At 38.2% G+C, this 26,758-nt stretch overlaps 1 protein-coding gene and 1 long non-coding RNA gene across 5 annotated transcripts in view; one reads left to right on the forward strand and one right to left on the reverse strand.

Annotated features, from left to right (window-relative positions):
- Positions 1 to 26,758, forward strand: part of NR6A1 (nuclear receptor subfamily 6 group A member 1) — a 212,163-nt gene that overhangs the window by 35,858 nt on the left and 149,547 nt on the right. The window contains exon 3 of one of the 3 annotated variants that reach the window (XM_055086974.1): positions 1,998 to 2,058. The exons of the other annotated variants lie outside the window; for them this stretch is intronic. Coding sequence (XP_054942949.1) covers positions 2,013 to 2,058 — 46 coding nt within the window. The 5' untranslated portion in view covers positions 1,998 to 2,012. The remainder of the gene's footprint in view (positions 1 to 1,997; positions 2,059 to 26,758) is intronic. 3 annotated transcript variants of the gene reach the window in all.
- Positions 12,043 to 26,758, reverse strand: part of LOC102995832 (uncharacterized) — a 42,109-nt gene continuing 27,393 nt past the window's right edge. The window contains exons 2-3 of one of the 2 annotated variants that reach the window (XR_008618163.1): positions 21,784 to 21,889; positions 12,043 to 13,612 (exon numbers count right to left, since the gene is read on the reverse strand). This is a non-coding gene — a long non-coding RNA (uncharacterized lncRNA). Of the gene's footprint in view, positions 13,613 to 21,136; positions 21,638 to 21,783; positions 21,890 to 26,758 lie in introns of those variants that run through there. The other variant, XR_003681119.1, reaches the window with a different exon arrangement.

Genomic DNA, 26,758 nt, shown 5'->3' on the forward strand with positions numbered 1-26,758 from the left:
ACAGCCTAACATTACTAGTTTGCTCTGGCTTTGCATTCATCTGTCAAGTGTTTTGGGATCCCAAGGAGACTTTTTGTGGATCCTTCAAGCTATAAAAGAGAAATGTACATCTCAGCTAGAGTTACCCATAGGTTCATTCCAAAATTCCAATATTCTGTACCATGTCCTATGGGTCTATTCCTAGTTGTCAAACTATATGTCACAATTTTTGATCTCAGAAAACAGTTTATATAAACCCAGGTGTGGTCTGCAGGTAATGAACTTAAGGTTGGGTGTTAGAGATCAAAGAAAATTAACATTTATTGGGTATTCCTTATGTGCTAGGTACTTTGAACATATTCAGGGGGAGTGAGAAGGGTTGGTTATAGCATATAAAATATCTAAATTTAAGTTTCACTTTGTAATACCTAGTCCACTGTTTCCTTCCCTCCCCATTTCTCTTTTTCCCTTTGATGTGTGTGCCAAGCCTAAGACTCAGTTCCTGCCCTCAAGGGACTCTGGTTTAGTCAGGAACGACAGACACAAAATTTGATGATATGTGACTTTTACTACATAATAGTAGTAATAATAATAGTGGCTAATATTTATTACACATTAAATGCTTCATGTGCATTTTTCATTAAGCACTCATAAAACCTGTTTGAAAAGATACTATTCCTGTCCTAACAGATGAGAGTGCTAAGGCCTGGAGAGGTTAAATGACTCACCCCAAAGTACACAGTGGAGAAACATCTGGGACTTCAGAGCTGCTGTTTTAATGAATCTTCTATCCTGTTTCTAGCTCTCTTGACTGTGACAAGTCTCAGATGCTAATGGAAGAGTTTAAGGCAGTGTAAGGATTTATAACATATATAACGGGACCTTTTATGTACAGAATAAAGACTATTTTCTAAGTGTCATTTGGGCTCTTTTGCATATGTTAGAATTATCTTGGATGTAAAGTAGAGTAATTCACTGTGGAATAGGTTCCCAAAGAGATTTCTTCTGAGGTTCAGGATTATTCCACTGTGTATTATCAAACAGGTTCTTTCCTGAAACAAATGAAGATAAGTTCATAAGATAAGTTCCCTTGGTTTTCCCCTTTATGTCACCTTTCCTTCACAACATTCTGTTTGTGATATTGGTATTTCACATTCATAACAGTTCCAAGAGCCTTGCTTCCAAAGCTTCAGCTGAATTTGCTAGATCACTGCAAGATCACGTCTCCTGAATGTGGCCTTTTGCTGGGGAGTTCCTTTCTGATAAGAATTCTTTTGAACAGGGTGAGGGTGGGATGAGATCCAGAGTTTAGGCTGAGCTTCATCCCCTTGACCTTTGCCCCTATTTCAGAGTTTATACTGACTTGATAGAGACTCCCTATGGAGCCAAGAGTTTAGGACTTGTTTACAATTGATGAAAAGATAGTTGCATTCAGAGGCTCTTGTTGGATCCTTGGATAGTCATGGATCTCTGCCATTATCTATGGTGGGTTCAGGGAATGCTTGAACATCTGGGTCTGGAGATATGTAATGGATGACTAAGAAGGAATGAGAAGAAACTCTGAAATTAGATAGGTTGCTGAAATTATTTCTGTGGGAGCAGTATTGCAGTAATATTTTGAGAGCAGAGAAGGATTCCTATAAACCTGTGCTTTATTTCATTTTTTAAAAAAAGCTGAAAGTGGTTGTTTAAATTCAGTATATGATAACAAAGGGGGATGTGTGGGATTCTTCTCTTCCTTTTCTGATGTCTCACCAAGGAGAAAATATGCTGTGTTAGGCAAATGTATTAGGTAGTGGAGGGAAACCCTGGATTATTAAAGCCATCCTCTTCAGAGTTATCCATAGTTTGACAAATTGGTGTTTTCTCTCAAAACCTTGGGGTTCTCTAAGTATGTTGAGGAGAGTATAGCAATTCAGTCCCAAATGAGTCTTCATAAACCTTTTCTGGGCATACAGGTCAGTTAAGACTCTTAGCTTCTGTATCTGAAGTTACATATCTTTTTTTTGTTGGTCCAGTTCCTACATTAGAAAATGATAATTAACGGTGCAGATGAAGGTGTGGGAAAACGGGAAGTCTGTGAGTATAATCTAACAATATCTGTCAACACTAAAAATGTTCGGGTTTATTCTTGCAGATTTAACAGTTTAAAATTTAAATTTGCAGATTTAGCAGTTAGTACATCTGGGTATTTATCCTATAAGAAATGAAAGGTGTGCAAAATGTATATTCACAGGTACTCTTTTCAGCATTTATAATAGCAAAAAAGGAACAGCTCAAAAGTTTAATAGGGGACTAAAATGGATTGTAGTTATCCTTGTAATGGAATACTATAGAATCATTAAGGAGAAGGTAAATTTTAGTCTGGAAGAAGATACACTGAACAGTTAGTTAACAGTGATATCTTTGGGCAGGTGATATCACAGAGTAAGTTTCACTATTTCTGTTTTAATTTTTATAAATTAATTAATTTATTGGCCACACTGCAGCTTGTGGGATATTAGTTCCCTGACCAGGGACTGAACCTGGGCCCCCGGCAGTGGAAGTGCAGAGTCCTAACTACTGGACAATGAGGTTTTATCCCTTAATTTTTTTTAACAAGGCTGTTGTATTAAGAAATGAAATATATATATATTTTTTAAATCTGTGACTCTCATTTCAACTGCCAAGCTTCCAAGCTATTCTGTCAAATTGAGTCACCCAGGCTACAGCTTCCCATTTAGATGATAGATTTTACATTCAGAATTCTCTTATCTTGAAATTGCTGTAAGGAATGGGAACCTGTATCCTCAAGTATCAGGAACCATCTTGAAGCCAAAAAACAGGGTAAAAGCTTAGAGCAGCATTTTCAGGGTTCTGCTTGCAGCCCTGCCTCCATTCACTAATCAAGCTATCAGAATTGGCCTCCTTTTTACCCTGCTATCAAGAATGTAGGGAGCCTTAAGTAAGCTTCTCATATGAATTGTGCTGTCCTGGCAGTTGCAGGTCATGTTGCTGAAAGTGACCCTAATGGACACGGTGTGGTGCAGTGGAAAGAACATGAGAGTTTGCATCTTGGCTTTTGCCAGTCCTTGCTAAGTGACCATAGGCAACCTGTGAAGGTCAGTTTCTTCATCCATAAAACAATAATAATCCCTATTAGGGGTTGTTTTTAAAAATAAGTTAGATAGTATTTGTGAATTGCCAAGTATTTAGCTGCTCTAGCTGTTACTGCATGTTTCTTCGTTGCTGAAATATATGATGAAGGATTTCTAACTTTTTGGGCTAATATTTAGTGAGCATTTACTGTATGCTAATGATTTTAAAACATTGTCTCCTTTATTCTTTCAACTCTAGGAAGTTGTTCTCAACTCTTGTTCTCCCCATTTTACAGATAAGGATACTGACAGTTTAACACTTGGCTAAGGTCGCAGAGCTGTTAAGTGACAGAGCTGAAGCCTGTGTGATTCCAAAGCCAGTGTACTTTTAATCTTTTTAAAATAGTGGTATGATTTAGGTACAGTGAAACACACAGATATTAAGTGTAACGTTCAAGCAGTTTTCACAAATGCATGTACCCTTGTAATTCATGTTTCATCAAGATACAGAACATTGCCATCCCTTCAGAAAATTCCCTTATGCTTTTTCTCAGTTGGTCCCACTATTCTGCCCCAAGAAGCAATAACTTCGGATTTCTGTCATGATAGATTAGTTTGTCTGTGCTGACATGTCTTATAGATGGAATCATACAACATGTGCTTTATTGTGTCTAGTGTTTTTCAGCATAATGATTGAGACTCATCCATGTTGTTGCAGGTGTTAGTAATTCATTTCTTTTTATTACTGAGTAGTATCCAGTTGACTATATCATAGTTGATCTATTCATCTGTTGATACCTGGGCTGTTTCTAGTTTTGTACTATTATGATAAAGCAGCTATGAAAATTCTTGTACAAGGTTTTTGTGGCTATATTTTAATTTCTCCAAACGTATCTAGGAATTGTTGGGTCACATGGTAGATATATGTTAAACTTTTTATGAAATTGCCAGTTTTCCAAATTGTACGTTTTACAATTCCAGTAGTATGATTTCTAATAGTTCCACATCCCTGTAAGTGTTTGGTGTTGTCAACTTTTAAATTTTAGTTATTCTAGTGAGCAGGTAATGGGACCGATGTGGTTTTAATTTGCATTTCCCTGATGACTATTTATATTGATTATCTTTTCATACCCTTATTGGCCATTCATATTTTGTCTTTTAGAAGTGTCTATTCAAAGTCTTTTGATAATTAAAAAAAATTGTGTTCTTTGTCCTATTATTGAGTTGTGGGTATTTTTTTACTATGGTACAAGTCCTTCATCATATATATATGTTATAAATATTTTCTCCCAATCTGTGGCTTTCTCTTCTACTTTATTGACATGATATATATATTTTTTAATGAATTTATTTTATTTATTTATTTTTGGCTGCGTTGGGTCTTCGTTGCTGTGCATGGGCTTTCTCTAGTTGTGGCGAGCGGGGGCTACTCTTCACTGCGGTGCGCGGGCTTCTCATTGCGGTGGATTCTCCTGTTGCGGAGCAATGCTCTAGTCTTGTGGGCTTCAGTAGTTGTGGCATGCGGGCTTCAGTAGTTGTGGCTCACGGGCTCTAGAGCGCAGGCTCAGTAGTTGTGGCGCACGGGCTTCATTGCTCCGTGGCATGTGGAATCTTCCCGGACCAGGGCTCGAACCCGTGTCCCCTGCACTGGCAGGCGGATTCTTAACCACTTTGCCACCAGGGAAGACCAACATGATTTTTGATGAGCAGAAGTTTTACATTTTTCTGAAGTTCTATTTATTAATTTTTTCTTTTATGATTAATTCTTTCTGTATCCTCCCTAAGAAATCTTGGCCTAACCTGAGGTTTCAAAGGTATTATTCTGTGTTTTCTACTAGAAACTTTATGGTTTAGCTTTATGCAAGTTAATATTTTTTGTATGGTATAAGATAGGAATCAGTCTTTTTATATGAATATTTATTTGTTTCAGCACTATTTGTTGACAAGACTTTCCTCATTGAATTTTTGATGCACTTGCTGAAAGATAATTTGATCTTTATATGTATGATCTACTTGTAGACTCTGTTTTCTTCCATAATCTATTTATGTGTTTACTAATACCACAATATTTTGAATACTGTAGTTGTATAGTAAATCTTGAAATCGGATGGTGTTAGTCCTCCAACTCCATTCTTCCTTCTCAAAGTTGTTATAGCTGTTTTGGCTATTCTAGGGTTTTGTTTGGTTTTGTTTTAATTTTGTTTTATATTTTAGAATCAGCTCATCAAAAAAAATTTTTTTTTTTTTTTTTTTTTTTTTTTTTTTTTTTTTTTAGTGAAAAGCCTGCTGGGATTTGATTGGATTTCATTGATCTTATCAATTTGGGTAGAGTTGTCGTTTTAGAATTGAGTCTTCTAATCTATGAATGCAGTATATTTTCCCACTTATTTAGAACTTCTTTATTTTTTCTCAGTGATTTTTTTTTTTTTTTTTTTTTCGGTACGCGGGCCTCTCACTGTTGTGGCCTCTCCCGTTGCGGAGAACAGGCTCCAGACGCGCAGGCTCAGCGGCCATGGCTCATGGGCCCAGCCGCTCGGCGGCATGTGGGATCTTCCCGGACTGGGGCACGAACCTGTGTCCCCTGCATCGGCAGGCGGACTCTCAACCACTGCGCCACCAGGGAAGCCCCCTCAGTGATGTTTTTAAAAGATTAGTGTTGAGATCTTGTGCATCTTTCTTTAAATTTATCCCTAAGTAGTATTTTTTTTTAATGCTGTAGTAAATGGTATTATTTAAAAATTTTATTTTCCAATTGTTTGTTGCTAGTATAGAGAAATGCCGTTGATATTTGTATATTGAGATTGTATCATACGACATTGTTAAATTTGTTTACTAGTTCTAGTAACTTTTAAAAATAAATTCTTTGGGACTTTTTATGTGTACAGCTATGAATAAAGACAATTTTACTTCTTCCTTTTTAATGTTTATGACTTTTAGTTTTCTTACCTTATGGCATTGGCTAAGATTTTCAGTCCAATAGTAGATAAAAATGTTGAGGATGACATTCTTGTTTTTGATCTTAGAGGGAAAGAGTTCAATATTTCACTATCAAGTATGATGTTAGCTATAGTTTTTTTCTTATTATTTATTTTTTAAAAATTGTGAAATGTACAGACCAAAACATTTATTATCTTAACTATTTTTTAAGTGTACAGTTTAGTGCCGTTAAGTACCACACTAGTATTGTTATGAAACCATCACCACCATCCATCCACAGAACTCTATCTTGCCAAAATGAACCTGTAACCATTAACAGTATTTCCCCATCCTCCAGACTCTGGCACCCACCATTCTACTTTCTGTCTCTATGAATTTGGCTAATCTAGGTATCTCATATAAGTGGAGTCATGCTGTATATGTCCCTTTGTGGCTGACTTCTTTCACTTAGCATACTGTTTTCAAGGTTGATCCATGTTGTAGCATGTCAGAATTTCCTTCCTTTTTGAGACGGACTAATATTCCATTGTTTGTTATATACCACATTTTGTCTATCCATACATCTGGTGATGGATACTTGGGTTGCTTATAGCTTTTAGCTATTGTGAATGTTGTGACTAATGCTGCTATGAATATTGAGTGTACAAATAGCTCTTCAAGTCCCTATTTTCAGTTCTTTTGGGTATATAGCCAGAACTGGAATTGCTGGATCATATGGTAATTCTATTTTTAATTCTTTGGGGAACCACCATACTGTTTTCCACAGTGGCTGTATCATTTTACAATCCCATGCAGCAGTGTACAAGGGTTCTGATTTTTCTGCATCCTCCTATTTTCTGTGTTTTTGATAGTATCACACACACCCAATAGTATCTCACTGTGGTTTTGATTTGTATTTCCCTAATGATTAATGCTGTTGAACATATTTTCATATGCTTATTGGCCATTTGTATATCATCTTTGGAGAAGTACCTATTTAAGTCTTTTGTCCATCTTTTAATCAGGTTTTTTTGTTGTTGTTTTGTTTTTTTAGTTCTAAGATTTCTTTATATATTATGGATATTACCCTTTATCAGATATGATTTGCAAATATTTTCTCCCAATTTATGATTGCCTTTTCACTGTTGTGTCCTTTCGTATACAGATGTTTTAAATTTTGATGTAGTACAGTTTACTTATTTTTTCTTTTGTTGTCTGCGCCTTTGGTGTCATAGCCAAGAAATCATTGCCAAATCCAATGCCAGGAAGCTTTTTTCCCCTTTGTTTTCCTCTAAAAGTTTTATGTCTTACATTTAGATCTTTGATCATTTTGAGTTATTTTTTGTATAATATGGTATAAGATGACATTCACATTCATCCTTTTGCATGTGGATATTCACTTTTGCCCTCACTGTTTGTTGAAAAGATGGTCCTTTCCTCATTGAATAGTCTTGGCAACCTTGTTGACAGTCATTGACCATATAGGTGAGGGCTTATTTCAGGGCTTGCTGTTCTGTTTCTTTTGTCTCTATGTCTGTTTATGCCACATTCTTTTGTTTGTTTGTTTTGTTTTGTTTTAAGTTAAGTATGTTTCAAAAACTGCGGATTTTTAAAAATATTTATTTATTTATTTTGTTGCACTGGGTCTTGGTTGTGGCAGGTGGGCTCCTTAGTTGTGGCATGTGAACTCTTAGTTGCAGCATGCATGTGGGATCTAGTTCCCTGCCCAGGGATAGAAACTGGGCCCTCTGCATTGGGAACGTGGAGTCTTGGTAATTCAACTTAGTAATATTTATTGTAGATTTTTGTGATTATGTTCAAAAGAGTCAAAGCCTATATCCTTAACCTCAGTGTCATTTTGGACACGTTCGCTTTTATTTGTGTGAGTTTTTATTAGTTTTTTGTGTAGTCTTATACCAACTAATTGGTTTTCTAGATAGGTTTAGGCACTCTCCTGCTTCAAATTTGAAGTCTCCATCTAGTGGTCTCTTCTGAGAGCACAGTGGTGAGAAGCTGTGATGATGTATTGGCATTTATTCCCACTTAGTCCACTAGGTGGCAACAGGCCCTAACTGAAGAGCCAAGAGCAGGGAATCAGACCGAAAAATGGAAAAGAATGCTTGTAAAACTCATAATTAAACGGAACAGAAAACCAAGATTTTCTGAAAAGTAATACTGCTAGCCCTCAAGATATGAGAGACGGAGTAAGCCTTTAGCTCATTCTAAGAGCATGCTTGGAAACTCTAATATTATATGGGAATCCATTCTGCTGCCTTCCTTCCATTGCCTCTCAAACTTCAAAATCTTGGCTTACTCAGTGGCTATCCAGTTGCTTTTTTTTTTTGAATATTGGGGGATCGGGGGGAAATGTGATAGAGCTGACCGTTAATGCAAAGAGATCTGAGTTTGGGGAGTCGGGGCAAGAAGGATGTGCTCTTATAGCCAAGAGCTGACAGTCTGCTTCCAGGGAGACTGCAAAAAGAGGCATTAATAGCTCCCTGCTGTCCCTTGGGTCTGAGACTTCTTTCCTTGGGCGTGAAGAAGAGTTTTTATGAATGGTATAGTCGAAGGTGTGGGTTTCCCTTATAAAAATGGAAATTGGGAGAACAGAAATTTTCCTGAACGACGCTTTGTTTAAGATAGTAGTGAAGGAAGAAGGTTGTTTAAGGGGACGTAAGATTCTAAGAAGCCATGAGTAGAATTATCAGGCTGTGAAAATTAAAAGATGATGGGTGGGGTGAGTTTCTAACGCTCGCTGAAGTAGTTAAGAAGAGAAAAGGTTTGGGAGGATAACTAGGCTGGAAGCAGAGTGACCCGGCAGCCTGTTGCAGCTTGCTTGATTATGGCAATGGATGCCAACTTTTTTGACCTCAGTGACTTTCGTAGGTTAGGAACACAGCTGACTTAGGCAGGACCCCATTATTTACTTAACCTTCCTATTTCCTGCTTTCCAGTTGAAAATTCATTGACAATGGACTATTACGTGCAAATAAATTTGGAGGGAGGATGATAAATGTGCATTAGCAATTGAGGTATGGTTCATATTTGAAACATGGCATATACATGTCAAAGTCTAATTACAGTACTAGAAAATTTTTAAATAAGGATACTGTTGGTATACTATCATACACAGCATGTATCAAACTAATTTGAAAACGATGTTGCTGAATGAGGCATAATGAAGATTAAAAAACAAGAATAACAGTAATTGAAAACTACCACTAATTCCCTCAACAGTGATAATGGAGTTCAGAGAACTGCAAGATTTCCAGTTGATTTTATGTGTGTGTTTGCAGTAGGCTCTTTGCACCATTGCCACCCATTTTGTGGCAGCCAGGCTTATTAGTAGAATGCTAAAGAGTCTCTTGTTACTTTTAGTTTATAAACACCAAATTTTATTGGCAGTCCATTAACAAGTTACTTATAGCCTTTATTCATAAGTAGAAATGAACTGAATATCAGTCACTCATAAGATGGATGAAAATTGGATTAATATACCATGAGGAACCTTTAAATTCATACCTTGAGAATCAAGGGGCTAAAAGATTGGGAAGGAGGAGAAGATAGAAAACAGCCACAGGCTAGCTAGAAGAAGGCTCAGTGCAGTGGGCCTTTGGAGCTAGGTGTGAAATAGAAAAAAAAATGTATGTCTTCTGTGACTTAAAGCAAAATCTCACCATTGTGTGTGAATGTGTGTCTTCACTATTTATGCACAGATGTTTATGATAATGGCTCTAATACTGTTGATAGAATTACTACTCATGTGATAAGTCCTATTGACGAAATTATTTGTTACGTGAGTCTAACAACAAATGATTCTTCTAGGAATTGTTTTTCCTTATGTTGAAGGGTAATCAAGAAGGAAGTAAAATCCTTCATGTAATGATTTTGTGCTGGGATTTTTGTTGATTTTTTTTGGTGTGTGCATTATTTAGCATCTCAGTTGTCCAGGAATTTTTCAACATAACTAAGATGCAATAAAAGCCAGGCCCTAAACATCATTTTCATCAAGATAATCTTAATTGTGAAATCTAGTCTCTGTCCCTTTGTTTCTCTCTCTGTTTCTCTTTGTGAGAGGTTTTGTTAGACAAAAACTTAAAATTAAAATACCTTAGTCACCCTTTCCTAATAGTCATGATAATTTTGACCCTTAATTATCTTTCACCAAAAATATATTCTCTTATGTTTTATAAGTTAAGTCTGACCAGTTAGTTTCAACCTCTGACCTTTGTTTTCTCTTTTGAAATACCTTGGATAAAAATATCACCGAGCAAACAAACCTCAAAAGCAACATTGGTAAATTAGTGGAAATGATCCTACAAATGCAGATGAAAGATGACAGGGTAATTTGAAAAGCTTCAAAAGTACAGTGGGACTAGAAACAAGTTTGGAAGAAATAGATGTTGGTTGGGGGTTGGTACGGCTGCTCACATGTTAGTGATGTAGTGCTGTCATGTAAAAAAATTGCTGTCCAGCAGGAATTACTCTTGATTAGTTTTCTTGATATACTTGGTGCCATTTAGATCCTAAATATGAGTGATATGATTTTTACCTATTGTTCAGTATGTACAAGTTTAATCAAGCTATTATAGAAAAGAGCTACCTTTAGTGGGGCTTGCCATATGTCAGATGCCGTGCTAAGCACTTTATTCTCACCTTATATAATCCCCATCACAACCCTATGTAGTAGGTGGTAGTTCCCAGATGAGAAGCTAAGGCTAAAAGGTTAAGACCACACTGCCTTTCATTCCCCTGTTCATCATAGCCAAAGAAAACTTCAGAGCTTTGAGAATATGATCTAGTCTTAGAGGTTTGTAAAGAAACTTGGCATAGTCAGAAAAACATGAGTTGAACACAGGGAGCTGTATTATGGCGAAGTAGCACACGAAAGTGTGTGAACAGTGCTAGTGCCTGGGAAATATAGACTGGTAGCAAGGGAGGAAAACCAGAGGTGTTGACTCAAGTAGTTAAATTGTAAGAAAGACACTCTCCTTAAGCTAGTTTAAAATGGGGACATTGGTGGAAAATACAGGGTTTCTCTTGGGGCCCAAGGAGGGAGCATTCAGTTGGATTTTATGAAGGAGCAAGACCAGGATTTCTTTCCCATCTCTCTGTGGAGGCTTATCTCTGCTTCTCTGGTGCTTCTGTTTCATATTTCTCTTCTCATTCAGACTGATACTCTTTGCTTCTGTGTCCATGGTGGAAGATGGCTGCCCCTGATTTGCCCTGCCTTGTCATGTCTTTCCAGCACCCATGCTCAACACAGACTAACTGAAGCATTTGTGTTCAAATCTTAAATACTCAGGAAAGAGGATAAACCCAGCTTGGTGTCCAGATATCGATTTAGCTGGGGCTGTGGCTACTGACTATTCAGTAGAAGCTGCAGGTGCATTCTAAGGAGAATATTAATAGAGCAGACAAATTTTCTGATATGATAGTTTCAGTCAGGAAACAGGTAACATGGAGATTGTAGAAACTCCCCATTAAGTCCAGTATTTGAGGGATAGTGCAAAGGTAGGGCAAATTCAGGGGCATGGTTGATTAGGAATTATTTGCTAGCCCTGGGGTGGGAAAGGATGGGGATCTGGCAACTGCAGTGAAAATTCAGGCATTAGGTAATGCTTGAAGTTTGGCAAGTAGAAAAGATACTATCAAACCACTCAGTTATTGGCTGGGAGTTATAAGCGTACTGATGGCTTAATTGCAGTGGCCAGGGCCGCTTGTAGCCCTCAGTGTACCTCACTGCATAACACCTATTTGAGTACCTACCTGGTGACAAGATCTGAGGCTGTCCAGGTACTCTTGCCCTATCCATGATTGGCTCTGGGACTGGTTCAGATTGTGTACACACATAGAAGGTACTAGTGACTCCAACAGTTAGGGCTTTTGGTAGTGGAAACTGAAGATAAATCTTTGATGTTCAAGTTTTTGTATTGTTGCCTTTGGGATTTGAAAATCATTCCAATATTCCAGAGTGACTTTATTCTTCTGCCTTCCTCAGGAGGTTTTTCCTCCTAAGTGTATTTTGGGATTGAGTTGTATTTGAGCAGTTTGTTATGGTACTTGGGTCTAACTTCAGGAAAATAGACTGGATTTCAGACTAGCTGTTTGGCTTCACCAAAATTAGGATTTTATCACTTATGATATTTGTAAAAACATACCTGAGGAGGAGATTCATTTCTGGCATGAGTGAGTGAGAAGGTCAACACAGCCTGTCCCCCAAAAGCAGCTGTAAAGCTGAATAAAACTATCAGCAACAACCATAGGCTTATAACAAATTGAGAAGTAATCAACCAACTTACCATAGCTCACGTTTATTGAATACTCCATGCAGAATATACATTCTTTTCAAGTACACATGGAACAGTCTCTAAGAGTATTCTGGGCCATAAAATAAGTCTAATAAAATAAAGGTTAAAAAACCCCACATGATCATCTGAGTAGACACAGGAAAAACATTTGACAAAATTCAATACCCATTCATGATCAAAATCTCCCAACAAACTAGGAATAGAAGGCAACTTCTGCAGTTTGACCAAGGACATCTATGAAGAGCCTAAAGCTAACATAATACTTAATTGGGTAAATATAAGTACCTTTCCCCTAAGATTGGGAATAAGGTAGGTAAGAATGTGCTCTTACTACTTCTTTTCACCATTCACTGGAGGTTCTGGCTAGTACAGTAATGTGGCGGTTAGGGAGGAAGGCATCTAAATTGGATGTCTTAAAACTGTTTTTATTCATTAGGTGACATAATCCTATATATAATCCTAAATAATCCACAAAAAAACCACAAAACAAGTAGAACTAATTGAGTTTAGCAAGATCACAGGATACCAGATCAATATACAAAAATCAGTTGTATTTTTATAGCTAGCAACGGTCCAAAAATGAAAGTGAGAAAACAATTCCATTCACGATTGCATCAAAAGAATAAAATACTTAGGAATAAATTTAACAAAAGAAGTGTAAGATTTGTACACTAAAAACTAAAATATTTCTGAGAGAATTTTACAAAGACCTAAATAAATAGATTGTGGCTCTGATGGACTGTCTATGCTGGTGACACATATATACAGAAAAATGCCTGCATTCAGCCCCAGGTTATAGATTAATAACCTCAGCTAGACATCTTGCAAATACGTGCTTCTGGTTGACAAGTAGGTGAGAGTTTGGGGAGTGAGCGAATCTTATCTACTAAAATTGGGCATAAGCCATGGAGTAGTACCGTCAAAGGCCAGGATGCATTGGGCTGTACTGCTGTGTGCTGTTTGCAGCACATTTTTTCACTGTGCTGTCTCTGAGGCCTCACAACAATCCTGTGAAGATAGGAGAGGTATACTTAGTCTCTCTTTCACGGAGAATTAAGGCTTAAGAGGTGACTCACTTGTCCAAGAACACATAACCATGGCAGAAATTGGAATTAAATTCAGGTTTTCTAACTCCATACTATCCCAAACCATTATTTCTTTTTTACTCTACTGTTTTGCCTCAGCTATTTACAGTCGTCCCTCGGTATCCACAGGAATTGATTCCAGGATCCTCCTTGGACACCAGAATCCGAGGATGCTCAAGTCCCTTATATAAAATGGTGCAGTATCGTTGGTCCTCCACATCTTGGATACGGAGGACCCACTGTACTGGGAAGAGAAGAGAGAGGGGCATGTGATTTTGATTGATTGTGCATGTATTTTTCAGTAGATTTAGTTAGTCTGAAGAGTAGGAGGGGAAGTTGGGCTACAGTGTAAATTCAGGGGTTCTATAGCAAGTATAATCAAGATAGCTTTGTCCTGATATCTGGTAGATATTAAAATTATACCTGCGTTCGAACTGTACTTCATGGCACAGATGGTTTGAAGGTGTCCTATGCTTACTTCGAGGAGTTTCATAAATTATAAACATAATTGTGTCATAAAACATAAGGGAATTCATTTGGCAACCATTTATGGAATGTCTAGTCCATGGCAGGCCCCTTGCAAGATTTGGGATCACCCAGTTGGATCCTATTGAGATACAGCCTGAGAGGAGAACAGAAGTAGGCTGGAATTTGCTTTGTAATTTTCATTCTCTGAGGCTGATGTGTCTGCCCTCCAAAGTGACCACTTCAACCATGGATCTGGAGCCCTTTACTTTCCACTGTCCCTGCAGCTGTGCTTTCTACAGGTATCCTTTCTTAATAGAAATAGTCCGTCTTTTCTTCCTTTTCCTCTGTGGATTCTTCCATATGCTTTTCAGCCAAACACAGGTAGATCTTGCATCTAAAAGAAATCTTTGCTTTTTAAAAAAAGGCATTTAAATAATTTTTCTTAATTGTTGAAATAGTTCATATTTATTGCCAAACGCTTGGAAGACATAGATGAGTTGTAAATGATAAACTTAAAAATCACCTTTAATTCTACAACTTGGAGATTTCAACTGTTAACATTTTTGCTTCCAGTCTGTTTGAACTTCGTCACTATCTTTTCTGTTTGAGCCAGTTACAAGATGGCTCTAATCCTTTGACCTGGAAAGATGGCCACAATGTTTTAAGTGAAAAAAGGTTACGGAAAATTGTGTGTAATTTGTGATATTTTCTCTGAATATAAATACATATATGAATATTTTAAATATCTCTGAAATATCTGGAAGAATAATACACTGAACAGAATCATGCGGGGGGGCAACTGGTGGACTTTAGTTTTCTCTTTTATATGAATTTTTCAGTAACTATGTAGTACCCCCACCAAAAAAAAATCTATTTGATAAACAAAAAGCAACCAAAACCAAAAGCTGAAATGCCTTTTTGAGATATCCTTTTTATTCTATTCCTGCTGCCTCCCTTTTAGCTTAGCTCTTTTGTGCAACAGATTTCTATTTCTTTTTGTCTCAGATCTCTCCTCCCTTCCTTCTACTTCATCTGCTTGGTGAATCTTCCCAAAGTCTTGCTTTTATTATCTCCTTGCAGAGCTAACCACTTACAGTGGCTTTCTGTTGCACTAATTCTAAACTTTTCTGCCTGGCTCACAAGACCGTCTGTAATTTGTCCTTTTACTTTTTCATTGTGCCCAAACATAATCTCTGAACTATTCTGCTCTTGTCCACTATACATGCCACATATTTTCTCTGTTGCAGGTATTTATTTACAAGTCCCATCTGCAGGAAACACCCTCAAACTCACATAAGTTCTCCCTTCCTGTAGCACTTAGTTTTGTCCAGTAGAAACTATAGAGGATTTTGGTGGCTAAAATATGTAATTTTTTTCATTGGCATATATAGAGACTACTGATTCTCTGGGTTAATAAATGGCATGCTTGTTTAGTTGTACATTTTTCAAAGAACATGTCAGACATTCTTTTTATTTATTTTTTGGCTGCATTGGGTCTTTGTTGCTGCACGCAGGCCTTCTCCAGTTGTGGCAAGTGGGGGACACTCCTCGTTGCGGAGCATGTGCTTTTCACTGCGGTGTCCTCTCTTGTTGCGGAGCATGGGCTCTAGGCACGCGGGCTTCAGCAGTTGTGCCTCACGGGCTCCAGAGTGCAGGCTCAGTAGTTGTGGTGCATGGGCTTAGTTGCTCCGCGGCATGTGGGATCTTCCCGGACCAGGGCTCGAACCCATGTCCCCTGCATCGACAGGCGGATTCTTAACCACTGTGCCACTAGGGAAGCCCTGTCAGACATTCTTTTGTAATGTTTTCAGAAATTTGGAAATAATTGGTGGTTGAAAATAAATACCTATAGGATGCATGGCATCCTGACAAACAGCAATATGTGAATTACCTCCTATGTGTCCACCACTATGAAAGAAAGAAAAGTTTTTGATCTCTATAAAGGCTTCTTGGGTGGGACAGTCATCTGAATTTAACCTTGCCCATTCATTAGGGTCTTTATTTTTACTTTTTTTTTTTTTTTTTTTTTTTTTTTTGTGGTATGCGGGCCTCTCACTGTTGTGGCCCCTCTCGTTGCGGAGCACAGGCTCCAGACGCACAGGCTCAGCGGCCATGGCTCACGGGCCCAGCCGCTCCGCGGCATGTGGGATCCTCCCGGACCGGGGCACGAACCCGTGTCCCCCGCATCGGCAGGCAGATTCTCAACCACTGCGCCACCAGGGAAGCCCAGGGTCTTTATTTTTAAAGAAACTCTAATGGCTGCTTTCTTTTTTAAAAAATTTATTTACTTTGGCTGCGTCGGGTCTTAGTTGCGGCATGTGGGATCCTCGTTGCGGCATGTGGGATCTTTCGTTGTGGTGCGCGGGCTCCAGAGCATGGGCTCAGTAGTTGCGGCACGTGGGCTGTCTAGTTGTGGCATGCGGGCTCAGTAGTTGCACCATACAGGCTCTCTAGTCGTGGCATGCAGGCTCAGTAGTTGTGGCACGTGGGATTAGTTGCCCTGCGGCATGTGGGATCTTAGTTCCCTGACCAGGGATCAAAGCTGTGTCACCTGTGTTGGAAGTTGGATTCTTAACCACTGGACCACCAGGGAAGGTCCCATTCATTAGGTTCTTTAGGTAGGTTTTAGGTTTTGAGAGAACATAAACTCAAGTGCATCTGTTTCTATAAAACATCAGACACAATTTGATGTGTTTGGTTGCCACAACGTGGTGCAAAGTTTTATTCACTCTGAAGAGAGGTACCCAATAGCAACATAAGTATGGCTATATTTTTCTGTACTCAGAAGACTAGTGTCAGTATCAGATCGTGGCACAGAAGTTTGGGCAGTAGTTGAGAAGTGGATGACATGAAGTGTGGTGGTCAGAATCCAGTGTTAAGTTGGTGGGCTTGGCTTTGCTTCATACCAGCCTTTGGTGGCTCTAAATACCTGCTGAACTTGTTATAATAAAATACGGATTGTAGGGCCCTACTTCTGATCTGGGGTAGAACTCAGGAACCTGCATTTTTAAAAGCAACTGTAGATGATTATGATGTACAACCAGCTTTGGGAAACACTGGCCTGAACCCTATATTTTTCCTGAATTCTCATCATTTAAAAATAAATAAATAAATAAATTTATGCATGTATGCATGTATGCCTGCGTTGGGTCTTTGTTGCTGTACACGGGCTTTCTCTAGTTGCAGAGAGTGGGGGCTGCTCTTCGTTGCAGTGTGCGGGCTTCTCATTGCGGTGACTTCTCTTGTTGCGGAGCATGGGCTCTAGGCGTGCGGGATTCAGTAGTTCTGGCACGCGGTCTCAGTAGTTGTGGTGCATGGGCTTAGTTGCTCTGTGGCATGTGGGATCTTCCTCGACCAGGGCTTGAACCTGTGTCCCCTGCATTGGCAGGTGGATTCTTAACCACTGCACCACCAGGGAAGTCCCAATTCTCATCATTTTTTGCATTTTTCTTTTGGCTTTGATTTGCCTTTTTAGTTCTTGTCTCACTACACCTGCACTTCACCTTCCTTCCTACCCCTGAGGAAAAAAATTTCAGAAGGCTAAGTTGACAAGCCTCTTCTCATGCTGCCTTATTTAATTTGACTTTTGCTATGAGAATCTGTTTCTATCTCAGACTTATGTGTATGATAAATTATTCATGACCAAGGCATTTGTTTTCCTGTCATTATCATGAAAGATTTAGTGGCTTATTTTAAAGGATTCAGAGAGTTGATACTACATTTTAATTTTTGCTAAGAGAAATGAAGTGAATCTCCCATCTCACTTGTTTTTTTCTCTTAATTGAGGGATGTGGGTTGCAAAGGTCAGAATGAATGGACCTTATAGTTTCGGTCAAAAGAGAATATTTAAATATATTTGAACAATAATAACCAGGGTGTTCATACTAAGGCATATAACTGTATAGTTAATATAACAATATAACAAGATTGTTGTGGAAGGCTATCTGTAATGTATATCTGAGTGAAAAAGCAGATTGTGTGGGAGTAAGTATAAAATGAGGTAGTTGTGGGGAGTTCCCTGCTGGCCTAGTGGTTAGGATTCTGGGCTTTCACTGCCGTGGCCTGGGTTCAATCTCTGGTCAGGGAACTGAGAATCCTGCAAGGCATTGCGGTGCAGCCAAAAGAATAAAAAATAAAATAAAATGAGGTAGTTTTTGTTTTAAGCCACCCTCCAAAAAACCACAAAGTTGTGGTATGTATCTGTTTATATGTTCATGGATAAAGGTCTTCAAGGAAATAAATATTTAGTTTACTTAAGATATTTATCCTTTTAATGATAGTTAATACAATAAATAGTTTGTTATATCATATATATTATTTTAAACAAGTTATTAAACTGATTTATTATAGTTATAGGTGATTTCCATTGAGGAAAATGATTGCAGATGATGAGGAAAGGGATTTTCAGTTTTTATTTATTTCTTATTTGAATTTTAAATAATGAGCATATGATTCTTTTTAATTTAAAAATTATGAAAACATTGTTTTTTAAAATATGGTATGTTTATTCTTTCTATAAAATATTTCCTTAATTCTAGAACATCGTTTTTTAAAAAAATAAATTCCTAATACTTCCCCCCAACCTTTATTTTTTAAAATAAAGTCTCCAGTACATTGGAGACAGCAGCAGCTCCCACCCAGCACAGTAGCTGATACACTTGGGTGATTCTCTACACACGATTTTGCTTCCCTTGGGTTGTTTGGTCCGCAGTTTGCATTCATTGATCAGTGAGTTGACTCAGACTCAAACCCACCGACAGCAATGAATGTTGAGTGCAGCCATCAGTGTTTCAAGTTGGTGGAGTTGCCTTGGCCTGTCCCAACTCCTGGCTCTTCTTTTCCACGCTGGATTTTTGAGGTCTGGTTCTGGCATCTCTCTTAGTTACCAGCCGTTGAGGATCCACATAATTATAGATAACATTGACAGTAGAGCTGGGAGATTCTTAAAGATGGAGAAACTATGGTTCAGGGAAGGGAAGGAGCTCTTGGAAAAGCTAACGGGTAGCTCTGTGACTACACAGGCAGTGCTTGCATACTGGTAGGTATAAACAAGAGCTGAGGACCCTATTTCTTTCTCTCTGTTTTGAACTGAGAATTATGAGTGCCTTTCAGAGTAAATTAGCACAGATTATGCTTTGGGTTAAATAATAATAATAGCTTACATTTATTGAGCATTTTTTGTGTGCTAGGAATGGTACAAAGCACTTTATATATTATCTTATTGAATCTCAAAACTCTATGAGGTAGGGATACTTACTATCCCCCATTTTATACATGAGAAAACTGAGACTCGGACACTTGCCCAGGGTCACACAGCTAGTTAGAGAGTTCTGAGCCAAGATTCATCCCAGATCCTTCTGACTCCAGACGTGACTTTTTACTTGAATTTAACGAACATTTAAATCAGCTTATGTGTGGATGGAAATGGTGAGGCAGTTGCTGCTTTCAAACAGCTCGTATTCTAATGGGGCTGTCAGAACTTAACCATGTTAACTGTAATTGGAGGTAGAATGTGTTAAGAACTGTGCAGACATTGGACAGTTCTGTGCTATTTTTGCTTATTAATAAATCCTCCCCTTGTCCCTAATTAAAGGTTTTGAGGGGACATGGGAGAAATGGCTGTAAAATACTTAATTGGATTTTACGCCAAAATGAAATACATGTTTTTAATGAATCTCTTCTTGCTACATCCAGTTTCTCACCAGAATGGCCTATTTCTAGGAGACATTTAAAAACATTAGGTATTATCATGGAGCTTTCCTTATCTTGTTGAAATGAAACACTTGTTTGTCGAAAACACAACAAAAAGCAAGGAACAATGGGCAAGAGAAATAGAGGGAAGCTTTTAAAAAATTAACTGGACCACCTTTGGGGGATGGGGAGTGGGACTGGTTTTGGTGATCTCATGTGATATGTGAAGGCACAGCATGCTCCTTTGCGTCAGGAAATATAGTGTTGTCTATAAGGACCCCAAGGTACAGTCAACGGTCGGTGGTTTTTTCAAATCCCAAACTCACCGACAGCGTTGAATGTTCCTTGGAGTCCTCTGAAGACTGGGTCCTGGCCCTGGCAGCCCTTCTTCAGTCTGCACCCATGTTTCAGGAGCCAATGAGCCTGAGAGACCACTGCTGATGGAGCCTCTCACATTCTTTTCCAGGTTTGAAGTTGCGAGTATTTAAGAAATCGCTTTGTGTACAGCGCAGAGCTAACAAACTTCAGGATTGTGAGGCTGCAGTTATTTATATATAAGCAGACTCAAATGGATATCTGAGAAAAGAGCTTTGAATAGTATTATTTTGTAATTCTGAAAACATCAGATATCCCATTTTATAGTAGTACTTTAATTATTAAAGGGCAAGGATAAGAAAGAAATTAACATATATTGAGGACTTACTGTATACTGGGATTTATATATTTTTATCTCCTTAAATTCTCAACGTACTTTGACCTCATGAGAAAACTGGGTCTTAAGTGATTTGCCCAAAGTTACATAGCCAGGAGCCAAGGTTGCAAGCTAGACCTTGAATACTGGACTTTATGATAGCAAAAACTCACTGATCGTACTGCCTCCTCCGTTGACCACCACAAAACTTACTGTTGTATATCTGGGGGCAGGACCTTCAGTGAGTTCTAAGTCAAACAAGTAAACATCCTCTTCTTGTTTGCCTGTAATAATAGTAGGTGAAATGTTTCATAGAAGAAGATAAAAAAAATGTGACCTTTATAATTGGTGATCTCTCTAGCTGAGATCCTGGATCACCAAGTTACCACAGAGGTTCAGGGGTAGTTATTTGCCATATTGAAAAAGCAAAAAATAAAAACTCTACCACCTAATAGAAAGCCTGCATTTCTCCTTAGTAAGGTCACAGAGAGTAACTAAAATGTCAGGTGTCTTAGCTTTTGGCAGAAATGGTATCAGTGCATTGTAGACATACTGGTTATTTTTTATTGCCTGTTGAATGTCCTTGATGAAAAATCTGGAAAATGAATTAATTACATGGAATTTTTCAGAATATAGGGTTTATAATGGGAGGGATCCAGGCATGCTCTGTAGAAAAAGTGCTTACAGAACTGCTGGCTGAATTGAGGTTAATCTTTAATACGGGATAGTTATTACCATTTGCTTTAAGTTTAAATATTAAAGGTTGACTGTTCTCAAATTCATTTTTAAACAGCCAAATCGTACACATTAAAAAAAAAATCAGCCACTGAGAATTTGGTTTGGATATAAACTGTTTATGTTCTACATCAGTTTAATTATCTCACCCTCTGTCAAATCACTTCAGTTAGCCAGCTTTGTTGAGTCCTCAGTATTATGACAGTAAATTGTATACAATCGACAACAAAAAATCAAGCAACTGTTACTGTGTGGTATTTTAAAAACTCTTTAATGGGTTTATTTTAAATGGTCTTCTCCTTGGCCTGATAATATGAAGAGAAGTCAATGTCTTATTCCATTTTGATAAATAGTCAGGCTTTAAAAAAAATACTGACCTCTGCTCCCCCAAACCATTAGATGTTTACAAAATACGATTTCTTAAATTCATGGCATTCTAAAAAGGATGCTTTTCGTAGACTTGAAAAACTAGAGAAGGGTGAAAGGTTTCTAAAGTGACATAGAGGTGTTTCCCATTGTGTTTGAGACAAATAATTTTCAGGGCAATAAAGGCCTTCATTATCTTCATTCCTTCAATTTGCTTTAAATCCTTAAGTTTAGTTTTTATCATCAAGCAAGTTTAAGGCACGCATTGGATCTTTTCAGTGAGTTTGGCCAAGAGATGTATGTACTCAGTGCAGAAGTCTAGGGGTTAAAAAAGTTGAGGGTTAAATTAGCCAGATTATAGAAGCTACTGCACATTTAATAAATTGGTCCAAATTAATAAATTGATTTAGACTGGTTTTGAGTTTGTCAAAACTCACCTTGCCATCCTTTATTGTTTCACTTACCTCCTTTCTTTCCTTTTCCAGAGGTACTACGAAATATTGTGAAACCCACATTGCTCTGAGTTGGAGATGTAAATGTTTTCTAGTCCTCTTGAGGCCTCTTGATATACTTGAAAGAAACAAGAAGCATAAATTTAATAAAACGATAGGTATTTGAGAGATTAGTAGCATAGAAGGGGAGTCACTGTCTCAGGTGGCTGTCTGCCCATAACTTCCCAAGCACTATACAGGGAACATCTCTAGAAGTGTTTGAGGTAATGTTGCTATTCTTGAGACTTTGAGGACAAAGTCTTAAGTTATAAAGATGACAACAAAATGTCAGCATGAATCCATGTTTCTCTTAGCCAGACTGCCAATGTTCTGCTTTATCCTTCTACTGACTCAAAAGCAGAATCTTTTCTAGGAACCCTTTCTCCTACATACAGCCCTTGCCATCACCGAGCCCAGTGTCTACACAGAGAACTAGACATAGACACAGCTGATGACAAAGAGGATGATTGCTGTGCTGACGAAATGGTATGAACTATGTTAAGGGAGAATAGAGAAAAGAAAGGGTTAATTCTGCCTAGGAGTGAGTGCCAGGAAAGGTATATCTAAATGGTTACATCTGATCTGGGCCTTGAAGGTTTAGTTGAATTTTTACTAGACAGAGAAGGAAAGATATTCCAAAACTCTGTACAGGAAGTCCTAGAGGCAGGGAAGTTCAGATAATGGTGAATAGTATTGAGAGTAACCCCTCAGAGCCTCATTTCACTCATCTTTAAGATGCTGGAAAAATAGGATTCGCTTTTCCTGTGCACACAGCTGTGAAAATCACAGGAGGTTATGTATGTGAAAGTAGCATGCAAATATAATTGGTAGGTCTCTCTTCTCATTGCTCTTGGTTCATATGTGCTAAATAGAATAAATGAAGTACCTTATCATAATAGACTTCTCCAATTTGATTTTTATTTGGCTTTATTTTTTTTCCCTTTGAAGTGACCATAGTTTATATTTTTCATATATTAATTGTTTGGGGAAGCAATATTAAAAGAGCACAGACTTCAGAGCCAGAATCTTGACTTTGCAACTTAATAGCTATGTGACCTTATTTATTAACCTCTTTGTTTCTCTGTTTCCTTATCTATAAAATGGAGATAATGATAGTGTCTACCTCATAGGACTGTTCTGAGGACTAAATGAGGTAATACCTGTCAGGTTTGTGTTTTTATATAAGTTATTTCAAAATGATTTAAATTGTTAAAATCATTTACAGCTATTACTTACGTTACTAAATAAAATTGCATGTTTTTTTAAAAATTAATTTATTTATTTTGGGCTGTGTTGGGTTTTCGTTTCTGTGCGAGGGCTTTCTCTAGTTGTGGCAAGCGGGGGCCTCTCACTGTCGTGGCCTCTCTTGTTGCGGAGCACAGCTCTCTTGTTGCGGAGCACAGGCCCCAGATGTGCAGGCTCAGTAGTTGTGGCTCACAGGCCCAGTTTCTCCGCGGCATGTGGGATCTTCCCAGACCAGGGCTTGAACCCGTGTCCCCTGCATTAGCAGGCAGACTCTCAACCACTGCGCCACCAGGGAAGCCCCAAAATTGCATGTTTTGCCCAGAATTTGGTTTCCAGCGCATATACACTAATGTAAAAACCTTCTTTTATAATTAAAACAATGTCTGACTAGCTAATACATAATATACATATGTATATATGTGTTTTAAAGACATTTTTGAAATTAATGCTCTACCACTTTCTTTGTGACCTTATGTAAAGTTTTTATCTCCTATAAGCTTCAATTTCTTCAATCTATAAAAATGAGAATAATGTTAGTACCTATCTCATGTTGATTGTGAGGATTAAGTTAGATATATAACTTAAAACTCTGTGGAAAGCTATGGATTCTCTCCCTAAATACATGCACATAAACACAAAAATTTGAAAGGAGTTTCATTTATGGAATCTAAGAACCCATCCATAGCCTCCCTACAAACTTCAGGATGAGAAATTCTGACCAGAGCTTTAGACCAAGATTTTGCAATCTATTGTCACTGGTGTAATATTGCTACTTTTGGAAATCTCAATCTCCATCTTATTAGGAGTGGCTACTTGCCAGCAGTAGTGCAGACTCACCATCATCTAGTCACACCGTTCCCTATAGCATAACCTGTGCAGTATAACCTAGGACAATGATAACTATAAAGATATAATATAATGATGGTCTCTGGAAGAGTGGATATTTAGACTTCATCAAGTTTTGTATGAATTGCAGGTACCAACCATTAATTAGTAACTCTGTGCTTGTACAGTTAGCAACTTTCTTTTTTTTTTCTTTTTTTGCGGTACGCAGGCCTCTCACTGTTGTGGCCTCTCCCGTTGCGGAGCACAGGCTCCGGACGCGCAGGCTCAGCGGCCATGGCTCACGGGCCCAGCCGCTCCGCGGCATGTGGGATCTTCCCGGACCCGGGCACGAACCTGTGTCCCCTGCATCGGCAGGCGGACCCTCAACCACTGCGCCACCAGGGAAGTCCAGCAACTTTCTAAAATAAGTTGCTGGAAGAGAAGTTAACACAAATATTTGAATGAATTTATCTTATTTTGCAGCAGTTCCCTATCTCCTGCCTCCCCGCAACAACTTCCCCAGCAACCATTTGGTTTGGATTAGATTCCAGCACTTTGACTACTAATTCTGGCTTTAAGTTAGGCTGAAAAATTGTGTTGTTTCAAGGCAAAGCTTACAAAGGAGGCTGCTAAATTCAGAGTATTTACTTGAATATTAGGAAGTGGGGAAAGAAGAGTGTGCCAAAGATTGCAGTTGTATATGGAATTATTGGTCTTTATTATATTTAGCCTGCTTGAGGTTTTTACCAAGGAGTTGAGAGGTAGGAATAGAAACTTAAACTTAATAGCTTGGAACATTTTACTATTTGACATGGCAACTTTATATCAGGTTTCTTCAGCTATTTCAGATGAGTCTAGAAGACAGGAGGTGGGAGGCCAGCTCAGTGAGATAGCAAATTGGTCAAGTGCCAAAGGCATTATGGGATGCACACTTCAAAGCCTATCAAAATATTCTAGAGGCCACCTGAATTCTCCATCCCTTAATTACAGTGACTTCATGTGTTTTGAGGTATTACTATTTTAGATTATTTTGCAAACCCACCGGAAGCAGGACTCCCGTTTTTCCATGGTAAATTAATTCACAGGATATCTGTAATCAGTGAACTCTTCTAAGTAACTCTGTACCAAGGATTGTTGTCTAGCTGAGGTAAATGAGTACATAAATGAGTTAGGCATTAAAAGTTGTAAAAGAAATAGGAGCCCAAATCATGCAGTAGCTAATATTCATGGGAATTAAGGAATGAGCTGGAAAGAATATTGGGTTTTATTACAGTGTGTGAAAAGTGTTGGAGGAGATTTTTGAGAGTCCTTTAGAGCAACAGGCATGTGTTTGCAACAATCAGTTAATGAAATAAACAAGAACAGTGATCAGAGGACTCAGTCTTTCCTTTTTTATAATGAAACCCTGTTGATGTATCAGTAATGTAGGACTTTGATTTCTCCTCTGGCCTATTTTAGTTTATTGAGTTAAAAATTTAATCATATGGTACTTTATGCTTTAAAAACTTGACCTCTATTGTTATAAAGTTTTTTATTGCCTCAGGTAGATTATAGCTTTGTGTTAAGGCATCATGAGTCACAAGTACTAATTAAGTATATTCATTCCATAACTTTTTAGTTATTCATAACATTTAGGGAAAATGCTTTTTAAATGTTGTTTTTCTTGACTGTTTCCAGCAAATAGTTGAATCTTTGCGAAATATGATGTCTTAAAAGTTTTATTTTTCTATGTATATTGTGTAGAAAAGCTATGCTTAGATCTACTTTCATAAATGAAATAGCAGTGTACTCGGTTGGGTAAGCTATTAATACTTGACATACTGCTCTTAGACTTATGTCTCCATTGCTAACCTGAAATTAGACAATCCTGATGTTTGAGTGGGACTGCTAATAGTGGATAGGGAAAAACATTCTGGGATGAAAGAATAGAAAATAAGTTCCAGTCTATAGTTTTATAACTTTCAAAGCTATGAGGAGTCTTAGAGGTCATTTAGTCTAATGATTTCCAAACCTGACTTTGCATCAGAATTAAAAGTGGTGGTGGTGGGGAATATAGATTGCTAAAAATGCAGATTCCTAGGTATCACCCTAGACTCAGTAAATCAGATCCTTTAGGAGTAGGTTCTGTAGTTTTCACAAGCCCTCGGAGGGTTCTGATGTAGCCATTCCACAGGCATTTGGGAATCTCTGATTTAGGCTAAGATCTTTCTTTAATAGATAAGGAAACAGATGTTGAAGGGAAATGAAGACCCCCCCAAGTCACACAGCGAATCAAAATTGAAATCCTTGACTGTGTGTGTGCTTGCATTTGCGTGTTCACTTATACCACACTACCTCTCCACCATGAAAAAGACAGTTTTTTGTGGACATTTCCTAATGTCCTCTTGGGCGTCTGCAGAGCATGTCAGGTCATCTGCCTGGCAAGTCAAACATCTTAGCCTTAGGGAGGCACTCAGAACTAGTGCAAAAGGACCATTGACTTGAGTTTGGTATGCTGACCTGAAGCATTTGACTAAGTAAGCAATGCTGAGTGGTGTTGGCTTAGAAACTGTTCATGGTATGAAATGAGAAATAGCCGCAAGTGATCAAAACTCTGAAGGCCCTCCAGGCTCTGACATTTATCAGTTGCTGCTACACTTTAACACTTTTCTCTAATCAAAGGTGACTACCACTGGATGGAAGAGGCTTGCCCAACCTCTGGCTGTTCTCTGGGGAGGATTTTATTTTAATTGCCAGTGAGAAGTTAGGAATGATTTCAAAAAAGATCAAGAATCTCCAAATCCACTTCGGCTTGGGCTCCTGGCCAAGTGTCCATCCTCAGGAGGGAGTTGGTGTCAGCTGCTGCCTTGTGACTTGAAGTATTTTTTTAAAACCCAAA

The sequence above is a fragment of the Physeter macrocephalus genome, chromosome 9 (assembly GCF_002837175.3).
Source record: "Physeter macrocephalus isolate SW-GA chromosome 9, ASM283717v5, whole genome shotgun sequence".
NCBI classification, from domain to species: domain Eukaryota; kingdom Metazoa; phylum Chordata; class Mammalia; order Artiodactyla; family Physeteridae; genus Physeter; species Physeter macrocephalus.